The sequence below is a fragment of the Pseudorca crassidens genome, chromosome 5 (genome assembly GCF_039906515.1).
Source record: "Pseudorca crassidens isolate mPseCra1 chromosome 5, mPseCra1.hap1, whole genome shotgun sequence".
Taxonomy (NCBI): Eukaryota; Metazoa; Chordata; class Mammalia; order Artiodactyla; family Delphinidae; genus Pseudorca; species Pseudorca crassidens.
The window spans coordinates 29,940,001-29,963,161 of record NC_090300.1 but is presented as its reverse complement, the minus strand read 5'-3'; the positions used below and the strand labels follow the sequence as shown (position 1 = coordinate 29,963,161).

Genomic DNA, 23,161 nt, shown 5'->3' with positions numbered 1-23,161 from the left:
TGGTAGTTGTGGCCATAAGAATAGATGTGATAGAAGTAGGCTTAAGGGAGGTTATGTAGCATAAAGAGAGCAGTTGACTGAGAGCAAATCCAGCAGTAGACGTAGAAAAACATGTGAGGAAAACATGAAGGAGACAGATAGGTGACATGAGGGAAGTTAGGAGAGTGAGGGTCAAGGAAACCAAGAGAGAAGAGCGTTTCAAGGAGAGAGTGATCAGGAATATTGCATGCAGCTAAGAAGTCCAGTGAGAGGAGCCCTGAAAAATATGGATAGCATTTGACACTCAGGGGACCTTAATGAGGAGACTGTCCATAGAATGACAAATGCAGAAAAAACTGGGTTTCAGTAGGGTGAGGAGTGAGTGGGGAGGTCAAGAAATTTGGAGAGAAAAACAGAAAAATTAGATAGGTACAGAATGACTTGAAGTCCAGGCAGTGATCTTTATATTAGAGAAACAGGCTGAGGGAAAGAACCTGAGGAGAGAAACTTGAGACAAATTGAATATATGGTTGTTGCTACTATATGGAAATTTAAAAAATTGTTTTGTATCCTGTAACCTTCTTACATTCACTTATTAGTTCGACTAGCTTTTGAAAAATAGATTCCATTGAATTTGTACATAGACAATTGTGTCCTCTATGAATAGAGTTTTACTTCTTCCTTTTCAGTCTGGATACCTTTTATTTCTGCTTCTTACCTTATTGTACTGGCCAGAACCTCCAGTACCAGAGTAGAAGTTGTGAGAGCAGACATCCTTGTCTTATTCCTTATCTTAGGGGGAAAACCTTCAGTTTTTTTACCAGTAAGTACAATGTTAGCCATCCTTCATCAGGTTGAGAAAGTTCCCTTTTGTTCCTAGTTTGCTGAGAATTTTTATCAGGGATGGATATTCAAACGATCTTATGCTTTTTTTATTTTCATCTGTTAATATGGTGAATCTTGTTGATTGATTTTTGTATGTTAAGCCAGCGTCCACTTGGTCATGTTGTGTTAATATTGTCATGTATTGCTGGCTTTGATTTGCTGAAATTTTGTTAAGGATTTTTCCATCTCTGTTCATGAAGGATATTGGTCTGTACTTTTCTTTTCTTGTAATGTCTTTGTCTGGTTTTGGAATCAGGATATTAATGGTCTCTTTGAATGAATTGGGAAGTATTTTCTCCTCTTCGATTTTCTGAGTTTCTATAGAATTGATGTAATTTATTTTTTATATGATTAATATATGAATTCACAAGTGAAGCCATCTGGGCCTGGAATGTTTTTGTTTTGTTTTTTGTTGGAAAGGTTTTTAACCAGGAATTCAATTTCTTTAATAGATACATAATTATTCAAAAAAATTTTTTTTTCAGTAATTTTGGTAGTTTGTATCTTTCAGGGAATTTGACCATTTAATCTGAGTTGTACAATTCTTTGTATAAAGTTGTTCAGTTATTCCTTTTTATCCCTTTAATATGTGTAGACTTCATGGTGATATCCTAATGTTGGTAATTTGTGTCTTCACTCTTTTTTTTCCTTATCAGTGTAGCTAGAGGTTTATCAATTTTAATGACCTTCTTAAAGAAATGGCTTTTGATTTTATTGTTTTTATATATTTTCTGTTTTCTCTTTTATTGATTTTCACTTTTATTATTTCTGTTTATTTTGGGTTTAACTTGCTCTTCTTTTTAAAGTTTCTTTTGATTGAAGCTGAGGTCAGTGATTGGAAATCTTTCTTTCCTTAGTGCTGTCCATTTTCATCTAAGTACTACTTTAGCTGGATCCCACAAATTTTGATATACTGAGTTTTCATTTTCATTCATTTAAAAATACTTTATAATTTTTCTTTTATTTTTTGACCCATGGGATTATTTAGAGGTAAGTTAATTTTGTTTCCAAATATTTGAGGATTTTCCAGATACCTTTTTGTTGCTGATTTCTCATTTAATTCCACTGTTGTCAACATATTTTGTATGATCTGAATATTTTAAAGTTTACCAAAACTTATTTTTTGTCCCCAAAATATAGTTTATATTGGTACATGTTTTGTGTGCATTTGAAGAGTGTTTTCTGCTTTTGGTAGATACACTGTTTTTTTATAAATGTTAATTATGTTAGGTTGGTTGACAGTATTGTTTAAACTTTCATTCTTAATTGCTTTATTGGGTGTTGAAATCGCCAACTATTTGTGGATTTGTCAGTTTCTCCCTGCAGTTCTATCAGTTTTTGCTTCATTTGTTTTACAGCTATAATAGGGACTTAACATTTAGGATTTTTATGTCTGCTTGATAAATTGAACTCATTATTATAAAATAACCCTCTTTATTCTAATATTGGTAATATTCTTTGTTGCAAAATCTGCTTTGATATTAATATAGCCACTCTGGCTGCCTGGCTGGCTGGTTTACTTGCCTTCTTCCTTTTTTTCATGTTTCTTAATTTAATATTACAAGATTTTAAATCTAACTTTGATTTTATACTGGTATCTCTTTCCTCTAACATTGAAAATCTTAATCCCTAACTTTACATAAATACTTAACATAATTATTTATTTACATTATCTTCGAAGATATAGACAATAGATTCAAAATAATAATACCAGTATTACCACTGATAATTAGGTTACTGAATGAAGTTTTAGAGGTCTTACTGCTGTTTGTTCTAAGAATATAGAATATATCACTAAGGATATAGAATCAAATACTGTGCTCTAGTCCTTTGAACTAATTCCCTTTTTTTTTAGTGGTTTCTCAGGTTTGTTTTTGTTTACTTTGTAAGGGTTATTTCTTGAGTTTAATCTCACTTTTGAAATATAAAAGTTGACTATGTTGCCAAACTCAAAACTATATAAAGGTATCTTCGAACAAGTCCATTCCCAGTCCTCTACCCTACTAATTCCTATATTTAAAAGTTTTGGCCTTTCTTTCCAGTATTTTTACAAGTATAAGCAAATAAATATATGCACATGTATAAATAAAAATTAGAATATATTCATGTTTCTCATTCCATTCTTACACAGAGTATAGAGTTCTGTAACTTCCTCTTTTTTCAGTTAAGAATATATCCTGAAGATCACTCCATATCAGAGTAATTAGGGAATAGAGATTTACCTCATTCTTTTTGACAACTACATAGAATTCCATCCTATAGATACTATCATTCATTCAGCTAGACCCTTGCTAATGGACATTTGGTTTGTCATTACCCATTAAATCAGCTTTCTTTTAATTAGTATTAGTATGGTTTATATTTTTCCACTTTCTTTACTTTTAACTTAATTTTATCTTATATTTAAAGGAGTTTTAAAGTCAGTGTATAATTTTTTTTGTCCAATCTGAAAATCTCTCCTTTTTAATTGGCATGCTTAGGCCATTTACATAACTATGTGATGTGTCTGTTACTCTGTCTTCATGTTTACTAATCTTTTCTTCTGCCGTATCTAATCTTCTGTTAATGCCACTCAGTGTTTTTCATGTCAAACCTTGTACACTTTCAAAATTTAATGTCTTCTGTGTCTCTACCAAACATATGAAATATAGTTATAATAACTTTTTTTATGTCCTTGTCTACTAATTCTATCAACTGTGTCATTTCTGGATCTGTTACTATTGATTTGTTTTTCTTTTTGATCATGTGTTGTATTTTCTTGATTCTTTGTGTTCCTGGTTATTTTCTATTGGATGCTAGATATTGTGAAGTTGCTGGATATTTTTGTATTCCTATGAATATACTTGAAGACTTAGTTACTTGGAAATAGTTTGGTTCATTTGTGGTTTGCTTATAAGCTTTGTTAGATGGAACAAGAGTGGCCTTTAGTCTGGGGCTAATATTTTCCCACTACTGAGGCAGCACCCATAATTACCAGCTTTTTACTGTGGCCCTTGGGATCTCTTGCTAGTCATTTGTGGGCTTCTGGAATTGTTCCCTCTGCTCTTTTCTAATGGTTCTTTCCCCAGCCTCAGATAGTTTCCTCACATGTATATGTTTATCAGCACTCAGCTGGAGACTCCGGGTATGGGTGGGTCGGGGGGCCAGTTCTTTTGTAGCTCTCTGGAGGTTTCTTTCTTTCTGTGCAGCTTTCTTTCCTCCAGTACTCTGCCCTGGGAACTCTAGTCACTTTGGCCTTCCCCAGCTGACAGCCCTTTCTTTCTTCTCAGGGAGACCATCTAACAGTAGGCTAGGACAGTTAGAGGGCTCACTTTGTTTATTCCCCCCATCAGAGATCACTGTCCTGAGCTGCTGATACTACCCATTTTTTTTTTTAAGTGTTTGAGGTGGGAGGATAAATCTGTTCCCTGTTACTCCCTGTACTATGTACTCCTGTATGTAGAAGTTAGTATTTGTCTTCTAGTTTAAAAAAAAAAAAAATCCAAGGAAAACAATCAGATCATTCTGTATTATAAACAAGTTTGGACTAAACATATTTTCCTTTGTAATTCCTAAAAAATGTGTCAATATCAAATACATTATGTGTCACATATAAATAAAATACAAGATAATTTAGCATACTAAGGTTATTTTAACATTCGTTTTCTGCTTATCCATGGTTTATGGTGTGAAATTGCTTGATTTACCAACTAGAAGAATAGTTGTATCCTAGGTAATTAGGAAAATTATTTCATAACGTACGTAGCAAATAAAATAATATGTATTTAATAATACTACTTGTGTGTTAGAAAACCCAATTTTTATACTTAGATTTAAAAATTAAGAGTACTTCTGATTTTTTTTATAGACTCACACTTTTGGACTGTGGGTATTGCTTTTTTGGTTTGTGGGTATTCTTATAGAAGTGTTTGTATACTGAACAGCATTTTTCTCTTTTTTTAAAATAAATTTATTTATTTAATTTATTCATTATTTTTTGCTGCGTTGGGTCTTCATTGCTGTTCATGGGCTTTCTCTAGTTGCAGCGAGCGGGGGCTACTCTTCATTGCGGTGAGTGGGCTTCTCATTGCAGTGGCTTCTCTTGTTGAAGAGCATGGGCTCTAGGCGCGTGGGCTTCAGTAGTTGCAGCACGCAGGCTCAGTAGTTGTGGCCCGCGGGCTTAGTTGCTCCGCGGCATGTGGGATCTTCCTGGACCAGGGCTCACACCCGTGTCCCCTGCATTGGCAGGCAGGTTCTTAACCACTGTGCCACCAGGGAAGTCCCCATTATTCTCATTTTTTTTAAATTTTATTTTAAAACATATATTTATTTGTTTGTTTGTTTTTGGCTGTGTTGTGTCTTTGTTGCTGCGCGTGGGCTTTCTCTAGTTGCGGCGAGTGGGGGCTACTCTTCGTTGCAGTGCACGGGCTTCTCATTGCGTTGGCTTCTCTTGTTGCGGAGCACGGGCTCTAGGTGCGTGGGCTTGAGCAGTTGTGGCACGCGGGCTTGAGTAGTTGTGGCACGCGGGCTCAGTAGTTGTGGTTCGTGGGCTCTAGAGCGCAGGCTCAGTAGTTGTGGCGCACAGGCTTAGTTGCTCTGTGGCATCTTCCCGGACCAGGGCTCGATCCCGTGTCCCCGGCGCTGGCAGGCGGATTTTTAGCCACTGTGCAACCAGGGAAGTCCTCTCAGTGTTTTTATACCTCATAAAACTGTAGTGAATTTTTATGATTAAGATTTTACATAATTAGTGTTTACATGAGATAAATTTAGTATTAGAAGGAAAGTAATACACTATATTCAGGCACAGTGGGACTGTAGGAGGACTTAAATTTTAGAAATGGGGTTAAGAATGTAGAAGTTGAGTCTCGGCCCACTTCTTACAAGTTGTATTACCTCTTTAGCCTTATTTTGTTACTTTCTCACGTAAGCTTTTTGAACCTTACTTTCTTCTTTAAAAATGCATGATGATACCCTTCTTAAAGGCAGTTGTGAGAGTTTGATGCATTTTGTGAAAATAAATAGTAAACTGCACATACTATATCAAAATGGGTATCATTTTGAGGTTTAGCCTGAGAAGTGTAAATTTCAAACAGTATGTACAGTGGGAAAATTTGACTGTACCCAGGCCTGACATCAATAATCAGAATTGTTATCTTGGCCTGTACTTTCTTCGGTTAGTTTCAGAAATTTTTTAAATTTGATTTTTAATACCCAATTTAATAGAAATGAGTCATATTATCATTTCTTTCTTTACTCGGCAGCACACCATTTGCACCTCACCCACGTATATGATCTGTGGGTTGTGGAGAGAAATTAGGATGTTGCTCAATAGCCCACATCTTTCAACAAAGAATACTTTTCACTAACACTCATGAGTTTCTTGTAGGCACTGGGAAATGTACACCCTTAGCTGCTAAACTAAATTCGTGAACTCAATAAAGAGAAAATTTGAGGAGCAGGTCATTAAGTCAGATTCTGTGTTCTCTGTAAATACCAATGACTGTTGTCATGGAGTGGATGAGATGACCTTGGTTTTTATGGTCTAAAACTTTTTCTACAGAATGATGCAGGAGCTGTTACTGAGAGTCAGAATAAGAGGCTGCAGAACTGTATGTGGCTTGCCCTTTATTTATGAATCAGATTTTAAGTGGAAACCACAGTTGTTTCCTTGTTTCTCATTCATGCTTTAGCAGAGGATATGATGCCACAGATTTGACTTGGTTTGTAGTGTCTCCTTTAAGGTTCACACAGCTTTCTTTTCCTTTTTAGAAGCCACAGTAGTTTTAATGTTATTATCAAACCACAGCGTGTACCTTGTTGGATAGACCTTGTGTATATCCAAATATTATTTGGTAGTCTCAGTACTGGCTGTGGTGGTTTAGTCCTATTTGGAAATACAGCAAAAGTAAATAAATGCATATGTACATATGTTTGGGTAGGTGGTATATAGGCATACAACTTCAGACATGTGGAAAACAATTTTAACCCTTTGAATGTATTAATTCGTATTTAAAGATAATGTTTTAGGTTGTTTAACTTGAATATAAATGTTTTATGTTGTTTAACTTGAATATAATAACGTTAATTTTTCTTTATTCTTCCTTAGTGTCAAGGCATGCCATGGGTTGCCTCTCATAAATGGACAAAGCTGTGACCCTTATGCAACAGTTTCTCTTGTGGGCCCTTCTAGGTAATGCTTATTGAATTAGTATCAGATTTTTAAGTTTTAAAGTTTAACAATTACAAAATTAAAGTTCTAAGAGAACTTGCTAAATAGCTATTTATGACACAAAGTAACGAATGCTTTGAAAGAAAAATCTTCAGTTAGTTCTATTATTCACTTGCAAACAACCAACTCCTATTTTTATAAAAGAAAATGAGTGCCATTTCAAATCTGCCAGACTCTTAGGCTATGGGGAGCAACCTGTGTTTTATAGTAGTTAAAGTGTACTTTAAAACATAAACCTGACCTTCATTCATCATCAGCCTTCCTAGTTTCAAATGTCTTAGATCTTATTGCAGGTAGAATCCTGTTTTAATAAATGCTAGTTCAAAATAGCAAAGGAATTTCTATATTTTTATCTGGAAAACAACTCAGGACTAAAAATACCTTTTTTCTCATGGCATCTGTGCTGTACAGAGAGAATTCCAAGCTGTAGACAAACTGCTGAAGTACCAGAACATGGTGAAGTGCACTGTATCATTGATGTTAATTACTTACGATAACTTATGGAAAATCTATCACACTTTGTAGTATTTTCTGTTTTATAATTTCATTATGGTTTCTTTCAGAGCCTGACTAGTCTGAAATTTGTCTACAACTTGAAGGTTTAGAGTCAGGAAACAAAGAGCATACTATTCCCTCTACACAAGCACATGTATATACACATAGACATGCACTTCTTCTTCCCAACCCCAAGCTATGTATTCTTATTTTTTAGAAAATCACCAGTAAGTCACTTTGAAAAATGTATTTGTCCCTATGTATGTAAAGCACCATGCCTGGTACTTATTGGGTTCTCAAACAATAGTATCCTATTATTATTATAGATGGTTTTATATTTAAAAATATAAACCTGACCTGTTTGCTAAAAGCAGATACTCAATCCTATAACATTCATACTATCAGAGGGATTGAGTTTTGTGTGTTAAAAATGTTTAATCTAGTTGAGCTGTTTTTGGTTTTGGTTTTTGTTTATAATCAATACCTGATAGATCCTTTAGTGTAATTGCTTAGTAATGTACAGATAGAAATTATTTGGCTTGTGAATTTGTTTTAAAAAGTCACTGTTGGTTTTGATATTGTACTGTCATTTGGAGGATGTTACCATTGGCGGAGGCTGGGGAAAGGTTACATGGGACTTCCCTGTACATTTCTTTGCAACCTCCTCTCAATCTGTAATTATTTCAAAATTAAAAGTTTTTTTTAAAAAGCCACATTGTGGCTGAAGCCCAAGAAGTAAACTAAGAATGCTTTTCATGTTCCTCTGGTAGTTTTCAGCATAGATAAAGGTACTCTGAATCTCATTGTCTTCCTTCTACCATTTATTTCGAGTTGCTTGTATAATCGAATGTGTTATTAAAAACCCCTGAAGTAAGCTTGGCAGTCAATCTAGTATAGCCATAGAATAATATAATCTTGGCATATATCAGATATACAAAATTTGTGTGTTCTTTGATTTGAAGTTTTAGAGACACCTCAGTTTTTTTCCCCCAAGTAATATTTAAAGCTACTGCCTTCCCCGAGTCATCTTAACAGTTAAACAGAAAGAGGTCAGGCTCCCTGGTTGGAAATAGCATGTTTTATAATTGTGTACTATTAAGTTCTACAAGGTAAAACTCTACCACATTGGAACAGGAATGACCAAAAGAAGACAAAAGTAAAGAAGAAAACAAGCAATCCGCAGTTTAATGAAATCTTTTATTTTGAGGTAACATTTTGTTTTATTTAAATGTTAACATTGAATATTGAATGCTGATTTACTTCTTTTTTTCAAATTCTGGCCATAGTCATAATTTTATTAACTAATGCAACTAAGCATTTCTAAGCAGTAGAAGCACAGTGTAACACAGTAGAGGCCCAGTGCATAAAACAAATAACGGCAGAGCTGTGATTGATTTGAAGATGGGGAAGTCTAGGACCACACCTACTCTTCAGTCATCCTCAATATCACAACCCCCTTCACACAGAACCCTACCTTATCCAGCCCCTGACCTAACATGCAGTGGCTCCAGGACTCTTCTGCAGAATATTATTTGAAAACCACTAGTTAAATAAGTACGATATCACTTGGTAGATCTGGGTTCTGGTCCCAGTTGAGTTTGAACAAATCACTACATGGGAGACTCAAATTTCTTATCTTGTGAAAGGATAATTTTGTAAGAGAAAACAGTAGCATCCCTACCTAACTCAGCGTTTTTAGGAGGTTCAAATGTGAAAATGCTTCAAGACTATAAACTATTATATGATTAAGGCCTTATTATTAAGTTCTTTTTAGCTAAATCACTCTGTGGACACATGCTTATTTTCTTAGAGAACTTCAGCTGCCTTGAAGTTGCCCAAAATACAGTGCTTTGGAGTTCTCTACTGTGGAGCATTTGTTAAATAAATGCTTTTTCATATTATTAGAAACTATAGGAAAAAAACAAAAATAATCAAACTGTATTCTAAAAGATTGTGTTCTACCCATAGAATATGTTGCAGTTGAGATTACCATGTAAGGAAGATTTGAAAAAAAGAGTTACATTTTGTGCTTTTCCTTCTTTTTGTGTGTGTTTTTCTTGATGTTTCAAAGTGAAAAGAGCGAGGGCACATCTAGCCATGCCTGCTTACTGTACTTTAATAAGGGAACACAGTTGAAGAAATGCCAAGATTGAAGTAGGAGGAATTGTGGGGGGTGGAGGCAAGGAAGAAAGAAAACAAAAGAAAGTGCACCAGTGTGAGACGCCCCATTTCCCGGCTCAGGACTTGCTCAGTTCAGTTGTTCTGTACTTACAAATGGCTGTTACATCTAGCCTGGAGAAAACCAAGAAGGGGCGACTTGCAGCAGCAAGCAGATGGTCCTTTGACAGTCAAGACCTGACCTCTTTGCTATATGCAAGCATATATATTAGGCCTTGAACCATTCATTCAAAGGGCCCTTTGTTGAGTTGATTATAAAGATAAAAGTCCAATCTCTGTGCTCTAGTGAGAGCAGGAGACCCAAAGCGTACATGTGTGTGCATACACTCAGCAGTAAAATGCAGTAGTAGATACTGGGTAGCTCTGCTCTAGGTGAGTTAAGCCAGAGGAAAGAGTATTAGAGAAGGAACATTTTGAGCAGAGACATAGAGACAGAAAAGCAGAAAGTTATGTCCAAAGAGTAGCAAGTAGTGATTTGACTAAAAGGGAATAATGGGAACTAAGCTTAAAAAGATAAGAGTAGGACCAACTAATGAAAGGCCTTGAGAGCCAGGCTGAAGTGCTGTGTTAGCCATTGAATGTTTTTGAACCTGGAAGTAATGAGTAATGCACTGTTTTGGGAAGAATTAACCATGATCTGTGGGCCAGATGGCTGAGAGAGAGAACAGAGATCAAGAGACTGTTGTAGCTTAGGTGTTTTTTAAAAAAAGGAAAAAGCAGAAAGGGGGGGCTCTGATTCAAGAGAAGTAATATGGAAATGAGAGGAAGAGATGGATGAGAAAGAAACTGCAGATGGCGAGATAACAAATTGGTTATAGAAGAAGAGAGAAAATGAGGAGTCAAATGTTGTCTTCATGATTTCAAATCTGGAAAAATAGAAAAGTTAAGAAGGAAAACATAAGTGGTTCAGTTTGGGGCATAATGAGCTTGGACTCAGATATGTAAAATCCTCCCATAGGAAGTTCATGACTGTGATGGGTGATGGTTGTAGATAAAGAATCAGGAATTGCTTACAGCAAGTCAGGAAAGAAAGCCAAAGGAGTAGAGGTATACAATAAAGGAAAAAAGTGAAGAAGGTTAGTTCTGCCACATATTATGTATTTGACTTTGAGTATGTCTCTTAATTTCTGTACTTCAGCTTCCTCATTTTCAAGATGAGGATAATAAATCTAGCCCTGCCTGCTTCAGGGCAGTGTTCTGATGAATAAAAGAGATAATGGATGTGAAAGCAATTTGTACAGCACTATGCAGTACGTATGTAGAGCAAAATAAAATATAAAACCCTGGAGAAAACCCATATTTATAGGTTCTGAGGAAGAAGTACCAGAGGAAGAAGCAAAGAGAGCAGAAGGTAGCCAGGATAGTGCTGGGTAAACTCAAAAGACCAGAGTAGCTCTGGGAAAAGGGAGTATGGTTGTATGGTCACTTGTCCAGATAAAGGGGTCAAGGAAGGTGAGAGCTAAGAATTTCATCATCAGACTTGATGATTAAGAGAGGGGTTTGGGGAGGGTGATCTGTGAGGAAGCCGGATTATAAGGAGTTACTGCAGTGAGTAACTAGTGAGTGGGTGGTGAGGAAGTGGAGGCTGTAAGGATGGGTAACAGTTTTGAGATATTTGTCTGTGAAAGGAAAGAGATAGGAAGACCATAATTTAAGGGGAGAATTTTTCTTAGACTTGAATGAGGTGAACAGTCTGGTCAAGAAAGCTGTAATTAAAATAGATCAAATGCTTGCTGCATGTTTACTGCGTGCTTATTACTGCATACTGTGTGGGGACGGAGCAGTCTTAGAAAAGAGGAGGATCATCTCATCGTCTTGTTTGGAAGAGGATGAGAACACTCATCGAGTAAACAGGCCTGTGTGGGAACGGACATGTTCAGGTGGACAGTAGTTGAGGAAGTTCCTGCCAACGGCCTTGATGTTTTTGGTAAAAATGTGAGAAGGAAGTGTACGGGTGGCATTGGTATCTTGAGAAATGTGGGAAGGTCTTCAGACAGTTCCTAGCCTATGCAGCTTCCCTGAAATAGAACACTTTTACTCTGAGTCACCAAGAGATTACATATGAGCCAGAGAACCCAGTGTTGCCATAGATTGAGTTGATAAGGAAGGGTATGGAGGTAAGGTTGATTTTGATATTTTTTTTGCCACCTTATTCTTGCCACCCTGCTACTTTCCATAGCTGTTTTTGTATTTATCTTTTGGGTAAAATATTACTTAGGCACTTTCCTCTGTTTATAATATACACAGTCGAACATTTTAGGGATGATAGTTTTTTAAAGTTCATGTAAGAAAAAGATATTAAAAAATTTTTTTTACTAAAATATTTTGTTTATAGGTAACCAGATCCAGTAGTTACACCAGAAAGTCCCAGTTTCAGGTAGAAGAGGAGGACATTGAAAAGCTGGAAATTAGGTATGTGTCTTGGGTTTTACAGAATTGCTATGTTCTGTGCTAAAAGAAAATCCTAAATTTAACTGTAAAAGGTGACTCAAGCTTAACAGAATTCTCTTTAGCAACTTAATCGATGAAACTTAGAGGAATGTGCATCTAATTTAAATCCAAATAATCTTTTCAAAATCCGATTTCTTTGTACTAATAGTTAAGGTGTATTTATTTTAAAAAGAAAATGAGCTAATTTTCACCTATTTTATTATATTTTTAGTTTTTCCCAAATTTAATTGCTCCGTAAATTTCTAAATCATAACATAATGAATGCAAAGAATATATAGAAAAGTAATTATATATTAGCCAATTTAGAAATAATTTTTTTATTCTTCTTAACATATCTGCTGTCTAACAGAAATTTCAGTGAGGTAAGAAGTCTTGTAAGATGATTCAACAGGTGCATGTGTTTGAAGTTTGTGCTATTTCCTAGGTCTTAAATATCTATGCTCTTTGGGAGGGGAAAGTTTTGTAAATGCATGTATAGGTGTGGTGTTAACAGTGTGTTCATCTAAAGGGTGTATTAATCACATGTTTGGAATGATCAGGTAATGTATTTTTCTAAATCACCTATCTTTACATATTAACTGGTTTTAATTGAGAAAGAAACTGTAGTCTTGTGTTGGTTTCTTTTCTCAAAAGCAAAAAAGGAACTCTGTAGTCCTTATTTTTACAGGTTAAAATAAAGTGTAGACTTTGAAACTAAGAAACTTAAGTGCTTTCTTTTAGATTATTTAAGATAGTCACTTTCTATGCTTTTAAGTAAAAGCTACTGCAGTATTCTGCTTTTTTAGTTTAGATAGTGAGGTATAAGACAATGCTAACATCTCTTGTTTTTAAGCATGTAAAATTATGTCTGGTACTTTTGCCACAAGCATCTTTGCCGTAGGCATTTTTGCCGCAGACATTTTCGCCACATGACTAATTGGCCATAAGTCAGCTTTGCTGTGAAAAATAAAATAACTAGTTGACAGTTGGTTTCAACTGGTTGAAATGTGTTAGCATTTCTCCTGGTTATCGACGTTATTGATAGCTTCATTGAGCAGACAAGTGACGGTGATTTGCCCCAAGAATTGGTTTCTTATTTGGAAACACACCTCATTGGAGGAGAAAGAGGCTGAGGGCCTGAAAGGCACAGAGGCAAAGCCACATTTCGCATAGAACTTCGAAGCATCCATCAGCAGACATGTGACACTATGGCAAGAACAAACAAGAGTGTGGAGGCTTCAGTACAAAACTCAGAAACCAATATGCATCCTAGTGTCTGGAAACACATACCTGTCTTAACGAAGGAAGAAATTTTAGGAAAAAAGTGCAATGCTGAATGAGGAGACAAATCAAGAAACAAAAACAACATGTGAAATACTGTGAACGAAAGACTTCGAAGATAAGCGTTTGGGTACAGCCCACAAAATAGAGTCAGTATTTGCACAGCATTGCCATGAATTTACACACATTTTGAATGTGTTCAAATAAATTTTGTATTTTGCAATAAAGTCTTTTTAATTTTGTTGTTTATTTTTTATGTTTGTGTCTTTTTTAATGTCTCTCTTATTTTATTTTATCTTTTATCACAAAATTGCCTTTGACCAATTAGTTATGTGGTGAAAATGTTTGCGGCAAAAAGTGCTTGAGGCAAAGATGTCTGTGGCAAAGATGCTTATGGCAGAAGTACCCAGAACAGTAAATTAGTGCTGGAATACCAATCATAGTAATTTGAAGCTTTTTGGTCATGTGCGTTCTCTTACACATTGTTTGCAAAAACTAAAGCCAGTTTTTAAATTTTCAGGATCGACTTGTGGAACAATGGAAACCTGGTCCAAGATGTTTTCCTCGGTGAGATTAAGGTTCCTGTGAACGTGTTAAGAAATGATGCTTCTCATCAAGCCTGGTAAGAAGACAAACATTGTAGTGAACTACATAGTAGGTCATCCCCTTTCATGCACTGTATATGCAAATAAATGCTTACTTTGAGCATATTTTAAGTTTTTAATGGATAAGCCCAAAGTTATTAACATTAACTGATTTGGCCATTAATTTATTGTTGCAGAAATATAAGTACAATTATATTAGTTTTATGACTTGTCCTCTGGTACTGAGATAAAAGAACTGAATTGCCTAGGAATATTTTCATGTTCAAAAACTTAATCTTAACTCTAAAGAAAAAATATAAAACATTTCGAACATTACGTAAGAGTTGCCCATGTGAGAAGATGCTTGATCACAAATCAGCATCTGTAGTTCAGAAGCTTTATTAATGGGCATGGGAACTGTGGATGTTTGAAAGCAAAAGGTTTATTGTAGGGATTCAGCTGTTTACGGGATCTCACCAGTGATTTTCCTACCCCAAATCCCATTGAAATGCACCATGGATGGCTCTGATGTTATGTTCTAAATGCCTAGGATCTAGATGTTGTTGAGCTGATCCAGTTAACACACTTTTCAGGAGCTCTAGTGGCTCAATATTGGCTACAATATTACCTTTTTGTGACTTCTAATAGTGACATTAAACTCATGTTAATGCTCGGACATTAAACTGATGTTAGTTTCCTTAGTAGAATCAGTGTGAAACTCTTGTTTTTTTTCTGTCTACAGCACTTAAAAGCGTGTATATCCTTTCCCTTCCAGTAGGTTGCCCAGTAGCCCTCATGCTAGACTTGGGTTTCAACTGAGTATAAACAGCATGCCTTTCTCATTTGCCTCTTAAGGCCCCCTTTTTAGGGCTCAGTTTCAGTTGCCTGGAAGAGGAGTTGAAACAGTGTTCAGATGTTTCTTACTGTGGACAGCAGTCTCATTTGCCTTTAGGATTTTGCTTCTCCTGAGTGTCGTCAGGCATTCTTCACTTTGGACTCTGTTGTCCTTAAACAGTTCTCCCTAGTAGACTGATATTTCTTTCTTTCTTTCTTTCTTTCTATCTGTCTATCTATCTATCCATCCATCCATCCTAAGTCTTAGTTGCAGCATACGGGATCTTTAATTGTGGCATGAAGAATCTTTTAGTTGTGGCATGCGGGATCTTTAGTTGCAACATGTGGGATCTAGTTCCCCTGACCAGGGATCGAACCCGGGTCCCCTGCATTGGGAGCACAGAGTCTTAGCCTCTGGACCACCAGGGAAGTCCCTAGACTGATATTTAGAGTGTCAAAAATTTTATTTTATTTTTACCTCTTGCTAATGCAGATCTAAGATTTATTAGTCTTTATGATGCGTTTTATATGCTGTAATTTTCAAAATGTATCCATAGATGGAAACTTGGTCACTATGAAAAACTGATGAACATTTGAGGCTTGTCATTCACCTCTGCCAATCTTCTTCCACCTTCTATAAAATTAGCATACTGTTTAAAAAATATTTATTCATTTATTTATTTGGCTGCATCGGGTCTTAGTTGTGGCACGCAGGATCTTCATTGCGGTGCGCGGGCTCTTCATTGCACTGCACAGGCTTCTCTCTAGTTGTGGTGTGTGGGCTCCAGAGCATGCGGGCTCAGTAGTTGCGGCACGTGGACTCTCCAGTTGTGGTGTGTTGACTTAGTTGCCCTGCTGCATGTGGGATCTTAGTTCCCCGACTAGGGATCGAACCCACATCCGCTGCATTGGAAGGTGGATTCTTAACCACTGGACCACCAGGGAAGTCCCTAGCATACATATTTAAATGAAAATTTCTGAACTCAGTTCATTAAGTCTTTAAAATGATATGCCATGCTACTTGGTACAAAATAAAATGTGAGTCATTGTGCCTCCCAAGGCCCCTCAAAGTGAACTTGAAATGTGCCATTATAGCCCTATTTTAAATAAGAGGTCTCCAAATTTGGAGGCCCTCCAAATTTGGCAAAATTTGTAGAACTACCTAGGCAGGATGTAAGAACACTAACAAACAAATTAATTTTATTCCCATAGATTTTTTTTTTTTGCTAATAATATTTTAAAAGTAACCTGCCTAAAAGTATGTATTAAAATTTATACAACATGAAATAGAAACATCTGCTAATTCATTTATACTTCTCTGCATGTAAGGAAATATAAAAATGTGAATGCAGTTTTCTTTTAAGTCAAATTAAATCTCAGCCTCCTTTGTCAATTGTAGAGCTGCAGCATCCCCTTGTGGGGTTGATGGTAACTACATGAAAACTCAGGAAACGCTTTATTTACCTTCAGGATTTCAGGCATATTCTTTCTTTCTTTCCTTTTTTTTTAAAATTTATTTATTTATTTATTTATTTATTTTGGGCTGTGTTGGGTCTTCGTTTCTGCGCGAGCGCTTTCTCTAGTTGTGAGCAGGGGCCACTCTTCATCGCGGTACGCGGGCCTCTCACTGTTGCGGCCTCTCTTGTTGCGGAGCACAGGCCCCAGACATGCAGCCTCAGCAGTTGTGGCTCACGGGCTCTAGAGCGCAGGCTCAGTAGTTGTGGCTCATGGGCCTACTTGCTCCGCGGCATGTGGGATCTTCCCAGACCACGGCTCGAACCCATGTCCCCTGCATTGGCAGACAGATTCTCAACCACTGCGCCACTGGGGAAGCCCAGGCATATTCTTTCTAATCTTAATATTCTAGCTCATTAGTGTTGATAATATCTAGTTTTAACTTTATCATATGTAGATCACAGAATTTGATTAGACTTTTTGAATAGGTAGTATACTCACATGGTTCACAGTTCAAAAGGTAAAAGTCTGTCTCCTGCCCCTGTCCCCCAGCTAACCATTTTCCCTCTTCTGAGGCAGCCGCTAGTTTGAGATTGTGGAAATATTTTATGTAAGTATAGGCAAACATGGATATATCCTTCTTTCCCATTCGTTACACAAATGTACACATTTAAAAAAATTTTTTATTTTATGTTGGAGTATAGTTGATTAACAATGTTGTGTTAGTTTCAGGTGTACAGCAAAGTGATTCAGTTATACATATACACGTATCTATTCTTTTTCAAACTCTTTTCCCATTTAGGTTATTACAGAATATTGAACAGAGTTCCCTGTGCTATATAGTAGGTCCTTGTTGGTTATCTGTTTTAAATATAGCACTGTGTGTACTTGTCAATCCCAAACTCCCTAACACTCCCTCCCCCCCACCCTTCCCCCTGGTAACCATAGGTTCATTCTCTAAGTCTGTGAGTCTGCTTCTGTTTTGTAAATGAGTTCATTTGTGTCTTTTTTTTTTTAAGATTCCGCATATAAGCGATATCATATGATATTTGTCTTTCTCTGTCTGACTTAACTTCACTTAGTATGATAATCTCCAGGTCCATCTGTGTTGCTGCAAATGGCATTATTTCATTCTTTTTTTATGGCTGAGTAATATTCCATTGTATATATGTACCACATCTTCTTTATCCATTCATCTGTCAGTGGACATTTAGGTTGCTTCCATGTCTTGACTATTGTAAACAGTGCTGCAATGAACATTGGGGTGCACATATCCTTTTGAACCATGTTTTTCTCCGGATATATGCCCAGGAGTAGGATTGCTGGATCATCTGGTAGCTCTATTTTTAGTTTTTTAAGGAACCTCCATACTATTCTCCATAGTGGCTGTACCAGTTTACATTCCCACCAACAGTGTAGGAGGGTTCCCTTTCTCCACCCTCTCCAGCATTTATTGTTTGTAGATTTTTTGATGATGGCCATTCTCACTGGTGTGAGGTGATAACTTGTAGTTTCGATTTGGATTTCTCTAAGAATTAGTGATGTTGAGCATCTTTTCATGTGCCTCTTGGCCATCCATATGTCTTCTTTGGAGAAATGTCTGGTTAGGTCTTCTGCCCATTTTTTGATTGTGTTATTTTTTTTTGATATTGAGCTGCATGTGCTGTTTGTAAATTTCAGAGACTAATCCTTTGTCAGTCTCATCGTTTGCAAATACTTTCTCCCATTCTGTGGGTTGTCTTTTCATTTTGTTTATGGTTTCCTCTGCTATGCAAAAGTTTTTGAGTTTAATTAGGTCCTTAATGGACACATACTGTATCATATTCTGTACCTTACTTTTTTTCACTTTCAATTTAGTAGAACTTCAGTAAGTATTTGCTGACTGTTTATAGTGGTTAAGAGTGTGGACTCCAGAACGAAATTGCCTTGGTTGAAATCCCAACTCTGTCATTAACTACCTGGGTGACCTTGGACAAGTTGTTCCACCTGCATGCCTTTGCTTTCTTTGGCTATCAAATGGGGATAGTACAAACAGTACCTGCCTCCCAAAGTTGTTAGAGGATGAATTGGTTTCATGTAAAGTAAGTTACAAGTGGGTATACCATGGGTATAACTCAGGCTCTCATCATTATAGTTATTGCTGCTGTCATCGCCATTATTCCACATCAGTACATATAGAATTTCTGCATCTTTTTTTTTTTTTGGTACCAGTATTCCACTGTTTTGTAATGGTATAAATAAAGAGAACCTTAGTGATCATCTAGTTCAGTCTCATTTCACCAGTTACATCAGTATCAGAGAACTTAACATGTGCAAAGCCCTTGTGTGATTGTACACATTGGCACAGTAATTTCCTCCTAAATGATCCAAAATGAACATTAAGAAAATAGATGCAAACATCCTTTCATGTTATAATTTAAAATTTTGAAAGTAAGATTCAAGAAGTAAATAAAACACATGGTTGGAGTTTTTTTCAATATAAGCACTTTATACAAATTTAAAACTAGATTAATATTTACTTTAAGATGAGTTGGTTTTGTAGTTTGCTAATTTTGGCACCTATCTTTAATCTCCTATCTTTAGTAAAAATCTGTTGATAATGATTATCTTTCTGGAACCAGAAATAACATTTAAGTATTAGTAAAGGTGCCTCTGAACAGTTATTTTCCAGATTAGTCAGCATTATACACAAATAATTGTAGTTTTTGCCTGCCTACCTCAATTTTAATTATACAGACCTTGTTAAAATTTTTCAAATGCTGATTTTTCTTCTGTTAAGGGGCTGTCAAAACTGCTGACTCTTGAGAACATTAGGATTGCTTTTTTGTCTAACTATGAATGAAAAAAATACATGTGAGCAACTGAGTGCCACTTTCAGTTGATAACTTCTTTTTGTTTCCTGTTCCTTATTCTTTCAAACTGAAACACTTCATTCAAAAACTGAAGAAAATATACTTGAGTTTTTTGGTTTTTTTTTTTTTTTTGTATCCCTAGACCTCAGACACACCAGATATCCTCTACTTAACAAATCTCGAGGTTTTTCTTTTTAGCTCTAATTCATACAAGATTACTTAATTCACCAGGGCTCCTTTAGATTGTTTAAATTGAGATTTTTGTAACAATGTTTTAAAATAATAAATTACATGTACATAATTATATAAATAATGACATTATGTATAGTTATTTTACATATATATGTTTAACTTTTACTTGCATTTATTTTTTTGCAGCATTTATTCCTGGGCCATAAGTTTTTGTTTCTTCAGTTTCTTCTGGGATATCTTTTTCTTCTGGGCAACGTCTTCTGGTTTAGGAACAATCTGTTCTTTTTCTGTGAGGATTATCTCAGTGTGGCAGGGAGAGCTCATGTATGGGTTGATCCGACCATGAGCTCTGTAAGTCCTGTGCCGTATCTTGGGGGCTTTGTTCACCTGGATGTGCTCAATGACCAGAGAATCTACATCTAAGCCCTTAAGTTCAGTATTACTCTCTGCATTTTTGAGCATGTGCAGTAAAAATTCAGCACTCTTTTTGGGCCACCCACCCTGTGTCCAGCCCCACTGTTTGGCCTGGGGCACACCTACGAACTCCACCATTGTAACAACGTAATGGCACACATGACTTCCTTAAAGTGACATCCTTCAGATACTTGGCGGCTTTTCAGATATGCATACACTTAATGGCCTGGGCAGTTTCACGAGTGTTCTTAAAGTGAACACGAAGATTTGAACCTCTTGATTTGCCTGATTTTTTGTGGTTTTCTGGGTCAAGTGAATAACGAACCATTTTTAGAGGTTACCTCAGGCCGTTTACTAGAAAAGCTATTTAATATATTTTAAGTGGTAACAGTTATATGTATATAAATGTTTTATAAATAACATTTACTGTGTACAAGGCACTATTCTAAGTGCTTTACTTACATAACCTCCTTAGGGATTAAATAAGTTAGATACTATTATTACCCCTTATTTAAGAGGTGAGGAAACAAGCACAGAGAGATTGAGCAGTTTTCCCAAGGTCATACAGCTGTGATTTGGACCAAACTCTTTGACTCCAAAGTTTTTGCTCTTAACCAATGTAAAATAATAAATTTGTACTTTGGCATAAATATTTTTGAATATGTTTAAAACTCAAAAATATTCTCTGTTTTAAGCTGTCAGCAAAGATTTGAGTGTCCCTTGCTTATAAAATATTATTAAAAAGAAAATTGAGTGAGCGGTCCCTTCTCATTTAAAAAAATGATCTTTTCAAGGAATGGGTAGGGCAATTTTGAAATTCTGTATTTTATTCAAGTAGACATGGGTGAAGTATTTTGTCCATAGGAATTTCTTATCCTGCCAAAGAAACCTAAGGAGACAGGTTTAAAAAGAGTGGCAGGAGCAAGCCCTTCTGGAGTTCCTGAGCATCCTAGAACAGTGTATGCATAAAAACGAATAACTGGCATAACACTGCCCTAATCCTTCTGCAAAGAATGTGCCATGTTAGGACTATAGACCTATTTTGCGGGTATTTTGTAGCTTTATGAGAGTACCAGGGGGATAAAGCATATTCCTTCCCCCAGTAATTCGGAGATAAGGGAATTAGAGATGCCCTCTGAGTATAATTTCTATAGAACAAACCAAAACAGAGTCTGTAACCTGACTAGAGTATGAGGACACTGTTTAGGATGGGTAGGCACAGTCCCTGGGAGGCTGGGTTTTAACTGTAACACAAGTAATTTTATCCTTCCATATACGGAAAACATGAGTTAAAATAGAAGGGGCAGAATAAAAATGTATCCCAAAGAGGCCAACATGGGTGGCTGCTGCCCATTCAAGCACAGTCAAGCGGTAAGGGGATTCTGTTCTAGAAGTATTGTTCTTTCCTTGGCAAAATTGTCTTAGCTGAGAGATTCTTAAGATTTCCTTAGATCTCTGTGTTGTGTCTCTGTACTCACCACAGCACCTTCTGCTAAATAATTTGGCTTTCCAAATAGCTTACCAATAGGTAAAAAATGTATTGATCAAACATAAACAATTGTATTAACAGGTAAAAAAAGGTATTAGTTGAAGTAGGAGATGTAGATGAAACACTATGGGAAATAGTGATAATTGTTGAAGCCAAGTGATAAGTGCATGGGGGTGATGGTGAGGGTGTTGCTTACTAATATTATCACTCTTCTCCCTACTTTTGTGAATTAACATTTCCATAATAAAATGTATTAGTCACAAAAAAGTGTGGGTCTCTTTGCCATTTGACTGTTGTACAGTCTTTCCTTGGTATCCATGGGGGATTACTTCCAGGAACCGTGAAGTTCAAACCCATGTTGTTCAAGGGTCAACTGTATTTCTTTTCATAAATTTAGTAATTGGCCTTCTGTTTTAAATATATTAGTCTCTGTGCTCAATCATTGCAATTCAGGTTCACTTTGAGATGTGCTGTTAAAACTAGGTATCTGGGTCTGCAAAGCTACAGAACATACACTGCATTGTTGAAAATTGACCAAAGTGATGCCCACATCAGGATGCTTGGGGATCAGCCAGCTAGACTTCCCTTAGAGGCACTTCAGAGTCATTTTTGCTAATAGGCTTATTTCCAATTATTTCCATAGACAAATTCTTTAAATCATTATTTCTCAAATCAGAGACTAGAAGTTCTGAAGGTTGGTCTTCTGAGACAAGAATTCCTGTTTTGTGGGTAGTGATATAATTTCTGTATAATTTCTTCTCCTTACATTACCATTCCTTCATCTTTTAAATTTTTCTTGGTTAATTCTCTAGTTCTCTTTTATATCTTTATCATATCTTTCTGAAAGCTAGAATTCTATTAAAACCCCCTCTCTTCTATTTTTAAACAAGTTAGTCTGTTAGGGGAAGACATCAAAAGTAAATATCAAAACTACTGACTCCTTTATAAAAAGCATTCTAGCTAATGAGTGAAGGAGGGATGATAGAATCATAGTTATCATTTTGCAACCTGTGCAGATTAATGACTCTCAGCAGTGGCCATCAGTGATTGCTAATATCACAAAAAGAGAAAACAGTCAGACATTAGTGCCTCTTGGTGGGACTACACAACACTCTAAATGAAATGTTCTTGCCAGAATATGAAATCTGAATCTAAACAGCCCCTAGATCTATCTACAATACTACAGGAAATACAGAGGAGACAAAAGAACATGTTAAATGACATCATGGAGATAGAGTTAACACAGTCCCAAGTCTGGAAAATTGTATAGATAAATTACCTGATTTCTTAGTGGTTAGAGGGTATCTATAGGTTAAAAGAAACTTAAGCTATCAACCAATTACAATCTATAAAACTTGGATTTGAATAGAACATAGAAAACTGTTTAAGTTTGGGAGAATTTGCATACTGACTGGATAGTAATGATTTTTAAAAGTTTATATATATATTTATAGTTATATATACTTAAATATTTATAGATGAAATTATAAAACACCTGGAAATTGTTTTAAAATAATGCAGGAGTGGGATGGGAGGAGTGAGTAGAGAGATGGCTAAAACAAGAATAACCTTGAGTTGATAATTATTGAAGTTAGGTGATGGTACATGGGAGTTCAGTATGCTACTCTTTTTACTTTTGTATGTATTTTTAAATTTCCATGACAGAAAGTCTTTAAAAATAACTTAGATTTCTGGTTTTGGTCCTACAAACTTCTCTTGATTTTTAAACACTTCTCTTTCCTTGGAATATTTAAAGCTGCCTCTATTTTTTACATATATATTTTTTGCCTTTTACTTACCTGGAAAAATTCATGTAAATCTGATTTTTGCAAATAAAAACATTTTCAGTATATTTGTACTGTTAATTCTTTAATAATATAAAAAT

General features: G+C 35.9%; 1 protein-coding gene across 5 annotated transcripts in view; it reads left to right on the top strand.

Moving 5' to 3' along the window:
- The window catches only part of RASA2 (RAS p21 protein activator 2), a 117,898-nt gene that overhangs the window by 57,185 nt on the left and 37,552 nt on the right, over positions 1–23,161 (top strand). For all 5 annotated transcript variants that reach the window (XM_067737642.1, XM_067737641.1, XM_067737643.1 and 2 more), the window contains 4 exons: positions 6,950–7,033; positions 8,702–8,774; positions 12,081–12,157; positions 13,977–14,078. In XM_067737642.1, the coding sequence (XP_067593743.1) occupies positions 6,950–7,033; positions 8,702–8,774; positions 12,081–12,157; positions 13,977–14,078 (336 nt within the window). The remainder of the gene's footprint in view (positions 1–6,949; positions 7,034–8,701; positions 8,775–12,080; positions 12,158–13,976; positions 14,079–23,161) is intronic.